Source organism: Bufo bufo, chromosome 10, assembly GCF_905171765.1.
Source record: "Bufo bufo chromosome 10, aBufBuf1.1, whole genome shotgun sequence".
Lineage (NCBI taxonomy): Eukaryota > Metazoa > Chordata > Amphibia > Anura > Bufonidae > Bufo > Bufo bufo.
Genome location: NC_053398.1, coordinates 145,625,314 through 145,641,500, shown reverse-complemented (window position 1 = coordinate 145,641,500; position 16,187 = coordinate 145,625,314). Strand labels below are relative to the sequence as shown.

Here is a 16,187-nt window from a genome sequence, read left to right as displayed (position 1 = left end):
AGCTCCGCCTCCTATACCCGTCCTCCACCCTCTCCCGTAGCTCCGCCTCCCATACCCATACCCGTCCTCAGTCTCCCCTGTAGCGCCACTTCCTGACTCTCCAGCTCCATGCTCTTGCTCCGGGCCCCGCCCCCGTACTATGATTGGCTGTCGTTTACAACGCCCCCACATTGCTGATTGGTTGCTCAGAGAACATGTGCGGCTCCTAAACATAGCAGTGAGGCGGTCCCGGAACGCGCGTTTTGATTGGCCGTGTGGGTGCGGCTTACGCCCTGACGTCACCCGACTGGACGTGTCTGCCCGGGGTCAGCTCGTTTCTGTAAAGTGAGAGATCAACCGGAAGCGGAGAGGTCAGAGGTGTCTGTGCGCCCCGGGGTGTGGAGGGTGATGGACGGGATGTCACCGGCCGCCTGATAGCCCGGAGAGTGCAGCGCCCCCTGCTGACCTGTGTGTGCTAACCTCTGTGTCCTGTGTCTCATAGGCTGTCCTATAACCTGGTCCAGTGCTCAGCTGTCGCCATGACTACCGTTACCAGGGCCGCCATGATGTCCCTTACTACAGTATAGTGTGTGTGGCTCTCACCGGTCACCACATCCATCACCGTTCATTTTCTTGTGCGCAGAATCCGCTGCCCTCGCCAGGATGCACGCCCGACTGATGGCAGATGTCTGGGGGCACGTAAGATGGCGTGGCTGGCGCTGTGTGTGCCCCCCGCAAAGGACGGCCTCCACGGGCGCGCAGCCTCTGCCACCACGTGCCCAGGTGGTCATCTGCGGAGGAGGAATCACCGGGGCCTCTGTGGCCTATCACCTCACAAAGCTGGGCTGGCAGGACATCGTAATACTGGAGCAGGGCAGGTGAGCCCCCGAAAACTGCATCACCCACCAGCAGAATAGTGAGCGCAGCTCTGGGGTATAATACAGGATGTAACTCAGGATCAGTACAGGATAAGTAATGTATGTACACAGTGACTGCACCAGCAGAATAGTGAGTGCAGCTCTGGAGTATAATACAGGATGTAACTCAGGATCAGTACAGGATAAGTAATGTATGTACACAGTGACTGCACCAGCAGAATAGTGAGTGCAGCTCTGGTGTATAATACAGGATGTAACTCAGGATCAGTACAGGATACGTAATGTAATGTACACAGTGACTGCACCAGCAGAATAGTGAGTGCAGCTCTGGAGTATAATACAGGATGTAACTCAGGATCAGTACAGGATAAGTAATGTATGTACACAGTGACTGCACCAGCAGAATAGTGAGTGCAGCTCTGGAGTATAATACAGGATGTAACTCAGGATCAGTGCAGGATAAGTAATGTATATACAGTCGTGGCCAAAAGTTTTGAGAATTACATAAATATTGGAAATTGGAAAAGTTGCTGCTTAAGTTTTTATAATAGCAATTTGCATCTACTCCAGAATGTTATGAAGAGTGATCAGATGAATTGCATAGTCCTTCTTTGCCATGAAAATTAACTTAATCCCCAAAAAACCTTTCCACTGCATTTCATTGCTGTCATTAAAGGACCTGCTGAGATCATTTCAGTAATCGTCTTGTTAACTCAGGTGAGAATGTTGACGAGCACAAGGCTGGAGATCATTATGTCAGGCTGATTGGGTTCAAATGGCAGACTTGACATGTTAAAAGGAGGGTGATGCTTGAAATCATTGTTCTTCCATTGTTAACCATGGTGACCTGCAAAGAAACGAGTGCAGCCATCATTGCGTTGAATAAAAATGGCTTCACAGGCAAGGATATTGTGGCTACTAAGATTGCACCTCAATCAACAATTTATAGGATCATCAAGAACTTCAAGGAAAGAGGTTCAATTCTTGTTAAGAAGGCTTCAGGGCGTCCAAGAAAGTCCAGCAAGCACCAGGATCGTCTCCTAAAGAGGATTCAGCTGCGGGATCGGAGTGCCGCCAGTGCAGAGCTTGCTCAGGAATGGCAGCAGGCAGGTGTGAGCGCATCTGCACGCACAGTGAGGCCAAGACTTCTGGAAGATGGCCTGGTGTCAAGAAGGGCAGCAAAGAAGCCACTTCTCTCCAAAAAAAACATCAAGGACAGATTGATCTTCTGCAGAAAGTCTGGTGAATGGACTGCTGAGGACTGGGGCAAAGTCATATTCTCCGATGAAGCCTCTTTCCGATTGTTTGGGGCATCTGGAAAAAGGCTTGTCCGGAGAAGAAAAGGTGAGCGCTACCATCAGTCCTGTGTCATGCTAACAGTAAAGCCTCCTGAGACCATTCATGTGTGGGGTTGCTTCTCATTCATGGGAGTGGGCTCACTCACAATTTTGCCCAAAAACACAGCCATGAATAAAGAATGGCACCAAAACACCCTCCAACAGCAACTTCTTCCAACAATCCAACAACAGTTTGGTGAAGAACAATGCATTTTCCAGCACGATGGAGCACCGTGCCATAAGGCAAAAGTGATAACTAAGTGGCTCGGGGACCAAAACGTGGACATTTTGGTCCATGGCCTGGAAACTCCCCAGATCTTAATCCCATTGAGAACTTGTGGTCAATCCTCAAGAGGCGGGTGGACAAACAAAAACCCACTAATTCTGACAAACTCCAAGAAGTGATGATGAAAGAATGGGTTGCTATCAGTCAGGAATTGGCCCAGAAGTTGATTGAGAGCATGCCCAGTCGGATTGCAGAGGTCCTGAAAAAGAAGGGCCAACACTGCAAATACTGACTCTTTGCATCAATGTCATGGAATTGTCGATAAAAGCCTTTGAAACGTATGAAGTGCGTGTAATTATATTTCACTACATCACAGAAACAACTGAAACAAAGATCTAAAAGCAGTTTAGCAGCAAACTTTGGGAAAACTAATATTTGTGTCATTCTCAAAACTTTTGGCCACGACTGTACACAGTGACTGCACCAGCAGAATAGTGAGTGCAGCTCTGGAGTATAATGCAGGATGTAACTCAGGATCAGTAATGTATGTACACAGTGACTGCACCAGCAGAATAGTGAGTGCAGCTCTGGGGTATAATACAGGATGTTACTCGTATTCCTTTCTCCCCAGATGTTATCTGCCCTGGTGGTTTTCCTTGCTGTATGAGCAGTGATGACCCTTCCTTTCTCGATTTCATGTGTCCCCCACATTTACTGCGTTTCTGTTTCTGCAGGTTAGCCGCTGGCTCCACGCGTTTCTGTGCTGGTGCTGTGAGCACAGTCAAACACATTTCAATAGAGACAGAAATGGCCGATTACTCAAACAAACTTTATCAGCAGCTGGAAGCAGAGACCGGGGTCCCCACAGGTGAGTGACGCCCCATTGTACACAGCAGTGTACAGAGTTGAAATCTCCCTGCACTTCCTGCTTGATCAGTGTCTGCATGGAGCCTTGGGTATTTGTATTTAGGATATATACTCTACCTCTGCTTGCTGTACATTTGACCTATGGTTTACTGGCTCTTTCCCTTCCTGTATTTGAGCGGCTGCTTTGAGAAGATAAAAGGAAATGAAAGCGTTAACTCATCAGATGGACATCCTCTGCCTTCCCTTCTGGGTGTGTTTTTTGCTGCATGGACACCAGCACCCACAGTGCCACCCGTTACATTATAGGGGACAGACAGATTTACCATTCAGGCATCTAGGAAATCAGACGACCGTCTTTAAGTGTCAGGAGTTCATGGAGGGAAGTGTCATGTTTTCACAGCCCCGCACCTATATAGGCTGGAGTCAGGATCAGGGCCTTAGAATCGAGAGAGAAGCCTGCAGGGTCGCGCTTGACCTCCCTCCTGTCCGCACTGCGTCAGGGTCGCGCTGGACCTCCCTCCTGTCCGCACTGCGTCAGGGTCGCGCTGGACCTCCCTCCTGTCCGCACTGCGTCAGGGTCGCCTGGACCTCCCTCCTGTCAGCACTGCGTCAGGGTCGCGCTGGACCTCCCTCCTGTCCGCACTGCGTCAGGGTCGCGCTGGACCTCCCTCCTGTCCGCACTGCGTCAGGGTCGCCTGGACCTCCCTCCTGTCAGCACTGCGTCAGGGTCGCGCTGGACCTCCCTCCTGTCAGGGTCGCTCTGGACCTCCCTCCTGTCAGCACTCCGTCAGGGTCGCCTGGACCCCCCTCCTGTCAGCACTCCGCCAGGGTCGCCTGGACCTCCCTCCTATGGGCACTCCGCCAGGGTCGCCTGGACCTCCCTCCTGTGGGCACTCCGTCAGGGTCGCCTGGACCTCCCTCCTGTGGGCACTCCGCCAGGGTCGCCTGGACCTCCCTCCTGTGGGCACTCCGCCAGGGTCGCCTGGACCTCCCTCCTGTGGGCACTCCGCCAGGGTCGCCTGGACCTCCCTCCTGTGGGCACTCCGCCAGGGTCGCCTGGACCTCCCTCCTGTCCGCACTGCGTCAGGGTCGCGCTGGACCTCCCTCCTGTGGGCACTCCGCCAGGGTCGCCTGGACCTCCCTCCTGTGGGCACTCCGCCAGGGTCGCCTGGACCTCCCTCCTGTGGGCACTCCGCCAGGGTCGCCTGGACCTCCCTCCTGTGGGCACTCCGCCAGGGTCGCCTGGACCTCCCTCCTGTGGGCACTCCGCCAGGGTCGCCTGGACCCCCCTCCTGTCAGCACTCCGCCAGGGTCGCGCTGGACCTCCCTCCTGTGGGCACTCCGCCAGGGTCGCCTGGACCTCCCTCCTGTGGGCACTCCGCCAGGGTCGCCTGGACCTCCCTCCTGTCCGCACTGCGTCAGGGTCGCGCTGGACCTCCCTCCTGTGGGCACTCCGCCAGGGTCGCCTGGACCTCCCTCCTGTGGGCACTCCGCCAGGGTCGCCTGGACCTCCCTCCTGTGGGCACTCCGCCAGGGTCGCCTGGACCTCCCTCCTGTGGGCACTCCGCCAGGGTCGCCTGGACCTCCCTCCTGTGGGCACTCCGCCAGGGTCGCCTGGACCCCCCTCCTGTCAGCACTCCGCCAGGGTCGCGCTGGACCTCCCTCCTGTGGGCACTCCGCCAGGGTCGCCTGGACCTCCCTCCTGTGGGCACTCCACCAGGGTCGCCTGGACCTCATCTGAAACGAATCAGTCTTAGCTGCCACCATTCGTCATATCAGGCTGACGAGACACCTTGCCTTAAATAACACCTACTCCCTACAACTGCTAGCATTCACAGGGTTAATACCACACGATAGGTAACGCGTCCTCTAAGGTGATGGAATCGTCAGAACACAAGAAGGCTCTTATTAAAGTGGAGTTTTAATATCACAAGAGGACAAACAATAAGGTTATCATAGAAAATACAACATAAAACACAGAGATAGAAACACCGTGTAAAATACAAGGGATAAGAACAAGTTAATACGTTACGCGGCGGTTAGGTCCGCTCACCGGGGGACGCAGAAATATCAGTCAGTCCATCAAGCTAGAGATACCAAAGGAATGACCGTCTGCTTTTTTCCATACCCCTGTTAAAAATGGTCAGTATCTCCCCCCCCCTAACCTTTCTCCCCCCCCCCCTCCTAACCTTCCCCCACCCCCCCTGTGATGTCAGAGGGGGCGGTGACTGTGGGACTGACCTCTTATGACAGTTTTTACGACCACTTGCTGTAAACCAAGTCTGCCTCAAAATCTTTGTCTGGAAATCTCTTTCCGGGTATTCATCCTAGCAATCTCATTTTACCGCCATCCACTCCGCCCGACTGTCCCGCACACGTGCGTACCAAACATGGCGGAGGTAATGGCAGGAGAGATGGAGTTATCTAATTGTTGATACCATGGAAGCACATACGTGGCCTGAGTCCTCAACGTGGACCAAATATGGATTGGGCCACGTATTTCTTTGATGTATATTGTAATAGAGGGGTTTCATCTGTGACCTCGGCTGCTCCTGACCCCTCTGTCGGCTCTGCTCTGTAGAACGCTGGTTTGATGGGGGTCTCTGGTCCATCTTACTGGTTTTATGGCTTTGGGAAGGGGACACGGGCGAGGTGATGACCCCCTACAGGGATCACCACAGCTGGTAGGAGACACGTGATGGTCTGACCACTCACTGCTCGTTATGCGTCCTGTAGGTTACAAGAGGACGGGCTCCATCTTGCTGGCTCAGACTCAGGATCGGCTGATATCTCTGAGGCGGATGGTGTCGCGGTTAAGGTGAGGATTGGCGCGGCACCCGTCTGAGTTAGCAGAGCGGCAGGAATTAACCTCTTCTATACCTCGTAGAATGAAGAGCATTCCATGTGAGATCATCACACCAAAGCAGGTTGGCGTGCTCCACCCCCTCATTAATATTCATGACCTGGTTGGAGCCATGTACGTCCCTGAGGATGCAGTGGTGTCTACAGCGGACGTAGCGCTGGCCCTGGTAACGGCCGCCCGAAGTAAAGGTGAGAGGGGGGGCAGAGCGGATGGAGGGGGGGGGGGGGCGGTGACGGTTTATGTGACATGTCCACTCTCCGCAGGCGTCCAGGTCCATGAGCATACCACTGTCAACCGCGTACTGGTAGAGCGGGGTCATGTGAGCGGCGTGGACACCGACCGCGGGCAGATCGAGTGCGAGTACTTTGTGAACTGCGCAGGCCAGGTAATGAGAGGCGACATCCCCTGTGCACAGCGGGTGGTGTGTAGGGTTTAGCAACTATTTACAGAGGCTGACCACCTGTCCTGACCTGGTCCTGCTCACACAGCTGAGGGTTTGGCACAGTGTATCATTGTGAACACCCCTCTGCAGCAGCACATGTCCTCTTTCCTGTTTGTTACAATGTATCAGGGCAGTTATCATCTCGGAGAGCATGATTGGTGGGGCTGACATGCCGCGTGGGGATGCGGAGACATGGGGCTCATTCTCCTAGGTCCGGTCGCGTGCTGTGCAGTATTCACACTGATTGGCACTCGGGCTGTGTACCTGCTCACACCTGTGCTTTTGTTACAGTGGGCTTACGAGCTCGGTCTGTCTAATGAAGAACCGGTCAGTATTCCTCTTCATGCTTGTGAGAACTTCTACCTCCTGACTCGCCCACTGCGCACGCCACTGAAGGACACCACGCCAAGTACGTGAGCGGCTTCTTCCTTCTCATGGACACTCCTGTCCCAGGATCGGACCAGTACTGCCGAGAGGAACGAGATCCATTCTCAATGATGTCATCCTTTCATCCCGTCCAGGTGTTGTGGACCCCGATGGGAGGATTTACATCCGCAACTGGCAAGGTGGGATCTTGTCTGGAGGCTTCGAGAAAAACCCCAAACCCATCTTTACAGAGGGCCGAAGCCAGCTGGAAATCCAGAACCTGCAGGAGGACTGGGATCATTTTGGTAGGTAGACATAGACATAGTGACAGATCCCCCTAAAAGTCTCCCCGGAGAGATGCTTTCCAGAGGATGGGTGTGATAGTTGATACTGGGGTCTTCCCTGCAGAACCGCTGCTCAGTGCTCTGCTGCGCCGAATGCCATCCTTGGAGGCGCTGGAGATCCTGCGTCTTGTCAACTGCCCAGAATCCTTCACTCCAGACATGCGCTGTGTAATGGGGGAGAGTCCCACCCTTCTGAGATACTTCACCCTCGCTGGAATGAACTCTCAAGGCTGCTCTCTTGGAGGAGGGGCTGGAAAGTGAGTGCCCCCCCGACTCAGCTCCCACATGAGTGGATCCCTCCACGTGCTCTGAGACCGACATCTTCTCCTCTTCACTCAGGTTCCTTGCAGAGTGGATGGTCTACGGTTATCCTCAAGATAACGTGTGGCCCCTGGACATCAAGCGCTTTGGAGCCCTGCAGAGCAGCAGGACCTTCCTGCGGCACAGAGTGATGGAGGTGATGCGTAAGTACCGGGCAGTGATCGGGAACCGGACATCAGGTTGGTCGGATCGTGTGTCAGTCGTTCACCTCTCTGTGCTTCACCTCCACAGCTCTCATCTATGACTTGAAGGTGCCACGTTGGGATTTCCAGACTGGGCGACAGCTGCGCACCTCCCCCCTCTATGATCGGCTTGATACTCAGGGGGCCCGATGGATGGAGAAGCATGGATTTGAGAGGGCCAAGTACTTTGTACCCCCTGGGAAAGGTCAGGAACTTTCCTGGAATCTGGGGAAGGAGGACACCATAGACTTTGCTGTGACCCTGCTCTGTTTTCCCTCACAGATCTGCTGTCTCTTGACCAGAGCAAAACCTTCTATAAACCGGACTGGTTTGATATTGTTGGCTCTGAGGTGAAGTGCTGCAAGGAGGCCGTGTGTGTCATCGACATGTCCTCCTTTACCAAGTTTGAGATCAGCGTAAGTCTGCCGCTCGCCACCAGCCCTGTCACATTGCCACCTGAGACCCTTGGTGGCTCGTTGTCCAGTAACATCCTGTCTCTTGTTTTCCAGTCCCCTGGGGATCAGGCTCTGGATATCCTCCAGTATCTGCTCTCCAATGATGTGGATGTTCCTGTGGGGCACATTGTCCACACTGGGATGCTGAATGAGCGCGGAGGATACGAGAATGACTGCAGCGTGGTGCGGCTGCAGAAACGCACGTAAGTGTAGACTGGAATATTACAGCCGGGGACTCGTGTGGATCATGGCCGGTTGTGTGTTATGGCCTCTTCTACGGGTCGAGCTCCTTGTGTAAGAACGTGCAGCCTTAAAGGGGTTGTCTACGTTCTGCATAAATATCAGACGTGTGCCGTGCAGATGGGTAATGGCATAAAGTGACCCATGCAAAGCTTCAGGGCAGAAGCCCAGCCCAATGGCAGTCATGGTTGGCCATGTAAAGAAGCCACAGTGTCCTCTACTGCGCCAGGACTGAAAGTGTTGAGTGCAGATACAGGGACCATCTTGGACACCACTACTTGTTTAAATCACTACCTATGGGACCCAGGGGCTTCTCTGTGTCTCGGGGTAGGCCCAGAACCTCTGTAGTGGTTTTGTATTGCATTTCTGAAATGTATGCATCAAGTGGAAGCCCCTTTTAAAGGGGTCATCAGGTACGAATCCTATCTGAAGAACAGGGACCTGCAATGATCGGCCGGCCAGCCAGCCCTCCGCTGTTTTTGGAAATCCTATAGCGGCAATTGAAGAGGCCCTGGTCTTGAGATAGGAGAGGGTCCAAGTGGTGGGACCTGCACCTGTTGGACATTTGTGGCCTATCCTATCGATCTGCCATAAATATCCAACCCCTTTAGGGTCATAGCTTAACCCTTTCTGTACCATCTTGCAGCTTTTTTGTGATCTCCCCCACAGACCAGCAGGTCCATTGCTGGTCATGGCTGAAGCAGCACTTGCCGAGTGACAGTGACTTGTTTCTGGAGGACGTGACCTGGAAATACACAGGTATGGGCCCAGCCGGCTGAGCTCCATCTCTACTTTGTTCGTCTTCTCTAGTTCAAGATTTCTTTGTTTTTCAGCTTTAAACTTGATTGGCCCCCGAGCCATGGATGTGCTGTCGGAGCTTTCCTATGTCCCAATGACCCCGGACCACTTCCCATCATTATTCTGCAAGGTTAGAAACAATGCGCAGCGGCCTGGTCAGTGCTCCGAGAGCCGAGCGCAGTCTAATCCTCTGCATCTGTGCGTCCTTTCCTCTGCAGGAGATGAGCGTGGGATACGCCAATGGGATCCGGGTGATGAGCATGACGCACACTGGGGAGCCGGGCTTCACCCTCTACATTCCCATTGAGGTAAGTGGCTCAGACGCTTCGATATCATGAGACCCCTGAACCCAGCGTATTATAGTGACCGTCTCCTCTGCATCCCCCCTGCAGTACGCACTACACGTCTACAATGAGATCATAAGCGTGGGACAGAAATATGGAATCCGCAACGCTGGTTATTACGCCCTGCGGAGTCTGCGCATCGAGAAGTTCTTTGCATTCTGGGGTCAGGATCTGGACCCGTTCACAACTCCGCTCGAATGTGGCCGGGAGTTCCGGGTCAAGTTGGACAAGGTAGATAACGTAAACTGGTTGTGGTGCGCGATCTCCTCCCATCACGCTGGGGAGGGGGTTCAGCTACTGATTACCTCATGAACGAAATGCAGTGATCCCCCCCACCCATGGCTGATGGTTTGTTGTCTTCTCCCATGTTTTCTGCTGTAACCGCTCTCTTCCCCTCCCCCAGGGCTGTGACTTCATCGGCCGCGACGCCTTGCTGCGCCAGCGTGAAGAAGGGATATTTAAACGCTTCACAATGTTCATCTTGGAGGATCACGACACAGACCTGGACTTGTGGCCCTGGTGGGGGGAGCCGATCTACCGGAACGGCGAGCACGTGGGCAAGACGACCAGCAGTGCCTATAGCTACACCTTGGGGCGACACGTGTGTCTGGGGTTCATTCACAGCCCTCAACCTATTACCCCAGATTTTATCAACCGAGGAGAGTACGAAATAGAGATCGCCGGCCAAAGGTTCCAGGCCAAAGCCAAACTGTACCCCTTCAGCTCCCTGTTCACACAGAGACGCAGGAAGGAGGACATGGAGCTGGGATTCTGAGCTGAGGGACTGGAGGGGTTAATGCCACGGCCATGTTGCACGCAGGTAATGTTGAGGGAAGCAGAGGCCCTGATGGCAAGCTTTATTTCTGCTTGGCCCTTAGGGGCCCCTTCTACAGAGCCAATACTTATCATTAATATCTCTATGCAATCCTAGGTGGTTGATGCCTCGTTCAGCCGCGGTGTCACTAAGGCGCTCTTGGCGGGTAGGGTCTCTGTTATGTCCCGCCATGCAGATGATACATGTGCCCTGGTGGGGAGGGTCACAGCAGCCCACCCTAGTGGCTGTGGTATGAGGCCCTGACTATGACCTGTTGGTTTTTATCTGTTTTATTCTGATTTTACGCCATGTTTATCTAGCCAGTCCTGACGGTGAACTTGCAGTCCTGCCGTGGCGGCTCCGATACCAGTAGAGAAGCTCGGAGACCGCTCCGCGGCTGGACCGCCGCCGCCACCACTGTGAGACTGCCCCGTGCTGGCTGCTCATGGCCTGGACACTCTTTTATTATTACCGGGTGGCCTAAGAAGAGATGGGTGCTTCCCCCGATGAATACTACAACCCTCTGCCATGTTTATATCGTTTTTACTGTTCTTGTATATACAGGAGCTGACAATAAACACCTGCTCATCTGCGGGCGCTGCTTATCTCTGGACTCCCGAGAGTACCATCTGCCGCCCAATAGCGTAACTGCAGGGAAAGGGACTGCTTTGGGGTCGGAGTTGTGTGTTTGTATCTGTGTTAACATCTTACTATTCTGCATATAGCACCAGTGTCTTAAATATCTGGCTATGAGTAGTTAGGCTACTTTCACACTCGCGTTCGGTGCGGATCCGTCTTGTATCTGCACAGACGGATCCGCACCAATAATGCAAGGGCTTGTATCCGTTCATAACGGATCCGTTTGCATTATTCATTCAAAAAAAAGTCTAAGTCAAAACGGATCCGTCTTGACTTACATTGAAAGTCAATGGGGGGCGGATCCGTTTTCAATTGCACCATATTGGGTCAGTGAAAAACGGATCCGTCCCCATTGACTTACATTGTAAGTCAGGACGGATCCGTTTGGCTCTGCATCGTCAGGAGGACACGCTGCAAGCTGCGTTTTAGTGTCCGACTCAAAAGCGCAACGGAGACCAAACGCAGCCAATCTGATGCATTCTGAACCGATCCTTATCCATTCAGAATGCATTGGGGCTGAACTGATCCGTTTTGGGCCGCTTGTCAGAGCCCTGAAACGGATCTCACAGGCGGACCCAGAAACGGCAGTGTGAAAGTAGCCTAATGTGTACTTATATATAAAGAATAAGAGCACTACTACTCCTATCATGATATTTAGGACAATGATACAGATACTTGAGATATACAGTCGGGTCCATAAATATTGGGACATGGACACAATTCTAACATTTTTGGCTCTATTCACCACCACAATGGATTTGAAATGAAACGGACAAGATGTGCTTTACCTGCAGACTGTCAGCTGTAATTTGAGGCATTTACATCCAAATCAGGTGAACGGTGCAGGAATTACAGCAGTTACATCTGTGCCTCCCACTTGTTAAGGGACCAGAAGTAATGGGACACTTGTCTTCTCAGCTGTTCCTTGGCCGGTGTGTGTTATCCCCTCATTATCCCAATTACAATGAGCAGATAAAAGGTCCAGAGGTCATTTCCAGTCTGATATCTGCATTTGGAATCTGTTGCTGTCCACTCTCAAGATGAGATCCAAAGAGCTGTCACTATCAGTGAAGCCATCATTAGGCTGAAAAAACACAACAACCCCATCAGAGAGATAGCAAAAACATTAGGCGCGGCCAAAACAACTGTTTGGAACATTCTTATAAAGAAGGAACGCACCGGTGAGGTCAGCAACACCAAAAGACCTGGAAGACCACGGAAAACAACTGTGGTGGATGAGCGAAGAATTCTTTCCCTGGTGAAGAAAACCCCCTTCACAACAGTTGGCCGCCAGATCAAGAACACTCTCCAGGAGGTAGGTGTATGTGTGTCAGAGTCAACAATCAGAAGAAGACTTCACCAGAGTGAATACAGAGGGTTCACCACAAGATGGAAACCATTGGGGAGCCTCAAAAACAGGAAGGCCAGATTAGAGTTTGCCAAACAACATCTAAAAAAGCCTTCACAGTTCTGGAACAACATCCTATGGACAGATGAGACCAAGATCAACTTGTACCAGAGTGATGGGAAGAGAAGAATATGGAGAAGGAAAGGAGCTGCTCATGATCCTAAGCATACCACCTCATCAGTGAAGCATGGTGGTGGTAGTGTCATGGCGTGGGCATGTATGGCTGCCAATAGAGCTGCTTCTCTTGTATTTATTGATGATGTGACTGCTGACAGAAGCAGCAGGATGGATTCTGAAGTGTTTCGGGCAATATTATCTGCTCATATTCAGCCAAATGCTTCAGAACTCATTGGACGGCGCTTCACAGTGCAGATGGACAATGACCCAAAGCATACTGCAAAAGCAACCAAAGAGTTTTATAAGGGAAAGAAGTGGAATGTTCTGCAATGGCCGAGTCAATCCCCGGACCTGAATCGGATTGAGCATTTCACTTGCTGAAGACAAAACTGAAGGGAAAATGCCCCAAGAACAAGCAGGAGCTGAAGACAGCTGCAGTAGAGGCCTGGCAGAGCATCACCAGGGATGAGACCAGCGTCTGGTGATGTCTATGCGTTCCAGACTTCAGGCTGTAATTGACTGCAAAGGATTTGTAACCAAGTATTAAAAAGTGAAGGTTTGATTTATGATTATTATTCTGTCCCATTACTTTTGGTCCCTTAACAAGTGGGAGGCACATATGCAAACTGCTGTAATTCCTGCACCGTTCACCTGATTTGGATGTAAATCCCCTCAAATTACAGCTGACAGTCTGCAGGTAAAGGACATCTTGTTCGTTTCATTTCACATCCATTGTGTTGGTGTATAGAGCCAAAAATGTCAGAATTGTGTCCATGTCCCAATATTTATGGACCTGACTGTATGTATCTTTTTTTTTTTTTAAACACTTATCAGTATCTCAATATTAATCTCCTACATCTCTGGATAGGAGTAGTAGTGCTCTTATTTTATTTTTATATATAATATATAAAGAATATGGGGGGACATTTACCAACGTTTTAACCCTTTTTTTTTTTTGCATTTTCGTTTTGCGCTCCCTGCCTTCCCAGAGCCATAACTTTTTTTTATTTGTCTGTTCACACAGCCATACAAGGGCTTGTTTTTTGCGGGACAAGTTGTACTTTCCAACGCCACCATTTAATATTGCATATGATGTAGTGGGGAGCGGGGGGGAAAAAATGCCAAACGCAGTGAAATTGCAAAGAAAAAAAGCAATTCCACTACAGTTTTATGTTTTTTTTTATTTACGACGTTCGATAAAACTGACTGGTTACTTTTATTCTACAGGTCACTACGAATCCGGCGATACCTTATATGTATAGTTTTTCTTGCGTTTTTATAATGATAAAAAAATTAAAAAGTTGGAAAAAAAATCAGTTTTATATTTTGACCCCTATAACTTTTTTGTAATTATGTGTTACGGAGCTGTATGGGGGCTCATTTTTTGCGGGGCAATCTGAACTATTCATTGATATCATTCTGGGGTGTGTGTGACTTTTTGATCACTTTTTATTTAATTTGTTTGTAGAAAAAGAAGCGAGCAAAATACGGTGAATCGGCCATTTGGACTTTCTTTTTTTTTTTTCTTTTTTTTTTTGCTGTTTGCCGTATGGGGAATATATTTTTATACTATGGGCGTTTTCGCACATCGCAACACCCATAATGTGTATTTTTCTTTTAAAATTTTTGTTCTTTTTATTTTAGGAAAAGGGGGGTGATTAAATTTTTTTTTTTTTTTTTTTACACTTCTTTTCTAGTTCTCATAGGGAACTATAACAGGCAATCATCTTATTGCTATTTTCATAGACTCCAATGCATTTGCATTCGAATCTATGATGATTTTACTACTTTCCTATGGAGGCTCCATAGGAGATACTATGCAGCAGCCTCCTGTCATTCACAAAGACAGGGGATGCTGCATACACGCTCCGACTCCTCCGATCGGCACACGGGGGAGCCGGAGCACCACTGGGAGCGTGCACTTCCGGTGTTTCATGCGTTTTGATGCCGTGGTCAGGATTGACCATGTCATCTGAGGAGTTAAATGTCCGCGATCGGCATTACTGCCGGTTGCAGACATGAGCCGCGGGTGTCTGCTCTAAGAAGCAGTCGGCCACCCGTGGTTATGGCGCCCGCAGCGCTCAGGAGCGGGCGCCATCTTTAAAGACATGTATGGCGCTGGGCGTTAAGCAATGGTCTTGATTCCCTCGGTGCTGCCGGCTGCAACACATTGACGCTCAGGCACAGGCCTCTCAGGAATTGTTTTTCCTCGTCTGTCAGTCTGTGCAACATACTTAAAGGGGTTCTCCGCTTTTTACTATTGATGACCTATCCTCAGAGAAGGCTGTGCCCATATGAGAGCCGTCTTCTGCTCTGTTTACCTGCTCGCCGCAGCAATTGCAGTAGTGATCAGTGTAATTACAAGTATGGCGTCGCTTCAGTTTTGGCCTCAGTCAGCAGAAAGGTTAAGTGCAGCTCTGCCGAAAGAAGGGGGGGCAGTCTTCCCCAGGTGCAATGAGCGCTTCTATCAATGCATGTGGAAGCGCTCATTGGTAGAGTGCAGGGCAGTCCTTTCACTTACTCACTGCTCAGCTCCCCGGGCGCCTTCCCTTCTCCAGCCCTGCAGGCATAGATCACGCAGCCGGACCGTGTAGGAGAAGCCCGGTGATCTGCCTGGGCTCCTCCACACAGTGCTGCAGTGTGATCTGTGCCCACAGGGAGGCGCTGGAGGGGATCTGATCATCAGGAATGGGACAAGGGGAGTAGTTACTGTTTTTTTTTATTGTTATACTACTGTAGGGCACAGAGAAGGTATAACTGTGAGGGGCAGAGGTCTCGGAGAAAAGACGCGCCCCAGGTGCCAAACATCTTAGGTACACCACTGCTTCTTTCATTCAAATTGGGCAGCTATGTGCCCAGGCCCCTGCCATGTATCAAAGTACACCCTCCCTGACCAGGCGACACAAAGACAAATAGTTTTTTTTTTCAAAGGTTTTATTTTAAGTAAGTGAGAGTAGCCTCGTAAAAAATTTGCTGTGGGGCCCAGTCAGCTGTAGCTACGACCCTGCTGCCGCCATTACAATCAGCCAGTCATCTGTACAGGAAGGAGGGCTCTGAGCCCCCCCCCCCCCCCCCCCCCCCCGTGGCTAGAATAAAGAGGCTGCATGAAGACCATGGGGCATCGGTATGGGAGCCCATTCACTGACAGCAAGCGAGAAAGTGTGGTGAAGCTTAATGTAAGGAGTCTGGGTCTGTGCAGCAGATGTGACCTGGTATGTGGCAGCGGGCACTATGCCCCCTGTGGTGCCCGCTCCGCACTGTGGGTGCAGGTTATTCCTGGAATCCGCCGTTCCCGCGTCTGTTTACTTGAACATTTACTGTCAACAAACTGCCCTTTATCAGCCGCCGCACCCCTGTCCTTATGTTACCCTGGAGGGACAACCGCAGCCTCCTCCACTCGGTGGGGCCCCCTAACACACAGGGGCCCCTAACCCACCTGTAGGTCCGCAGCAGAAGAAACATGTTTATTTACCAGACCCATAGAATTAACATAGAAAACAAGCAGAGGTGAGAAGTGACCCCCCCCCCCCCTCCCCCTCCAAGCTCGGTGCAGACTACTGTAGAAGC

General features: G+C 51.3%; 1 protein-coding gene across 2 annotated transcripts; it reads left to right on the top strand.

Annotated features, from left to right (window-relative positions):
- The first annotated feature begins 269 nt into the window (after positions 1-269).
- PDPR (pyruvate dehydrogenase phosphatase regulatory subunit) lies at positions 270-11,061 on the top strand. Of its 2 annotated transcripts, XM_040409556.1 has the most exons (18): positions 270-857; positions 3,155-3,288; positions 6,024-6,105; positions 6,175-6,338; positions 6,414-6,535; positions 6,884-7,001; positions 7,114-7,263; positions 7,367-7,559; positions 7,642-7,766; positions 7,855-8,010; positions 8,088-8,221; positions 8,315-8,463; positions 9,147-9,259; positions 9,334-9,428; positions 9,517-9,606; positions 9,691-9,873; positions 10,046-10,462; positions 10,574-11,061. In XM_040409556.1, exons 1-17 carry the CDS (start codon positions 643-645, stop codon positions 10,415-10,417), a joined length of 2,595 nt encoding a protein of 864 aa, XP_040265490.1. In that variant the 5' UTR covers positions 270-642; the 3' UTR covers positions 10,418-10,462; positions 10,574-11,061. The 2 variants fall into 2 exon arrangements, with proteins under 2 accessions (XP_040265490.1, XP_040265489.1); XM_040409555.1 differs by having other exon boundaries at positions 10,046-11,061.
- Positions 11,062-16,187: the final 5,126 nt, after the last annotated feature.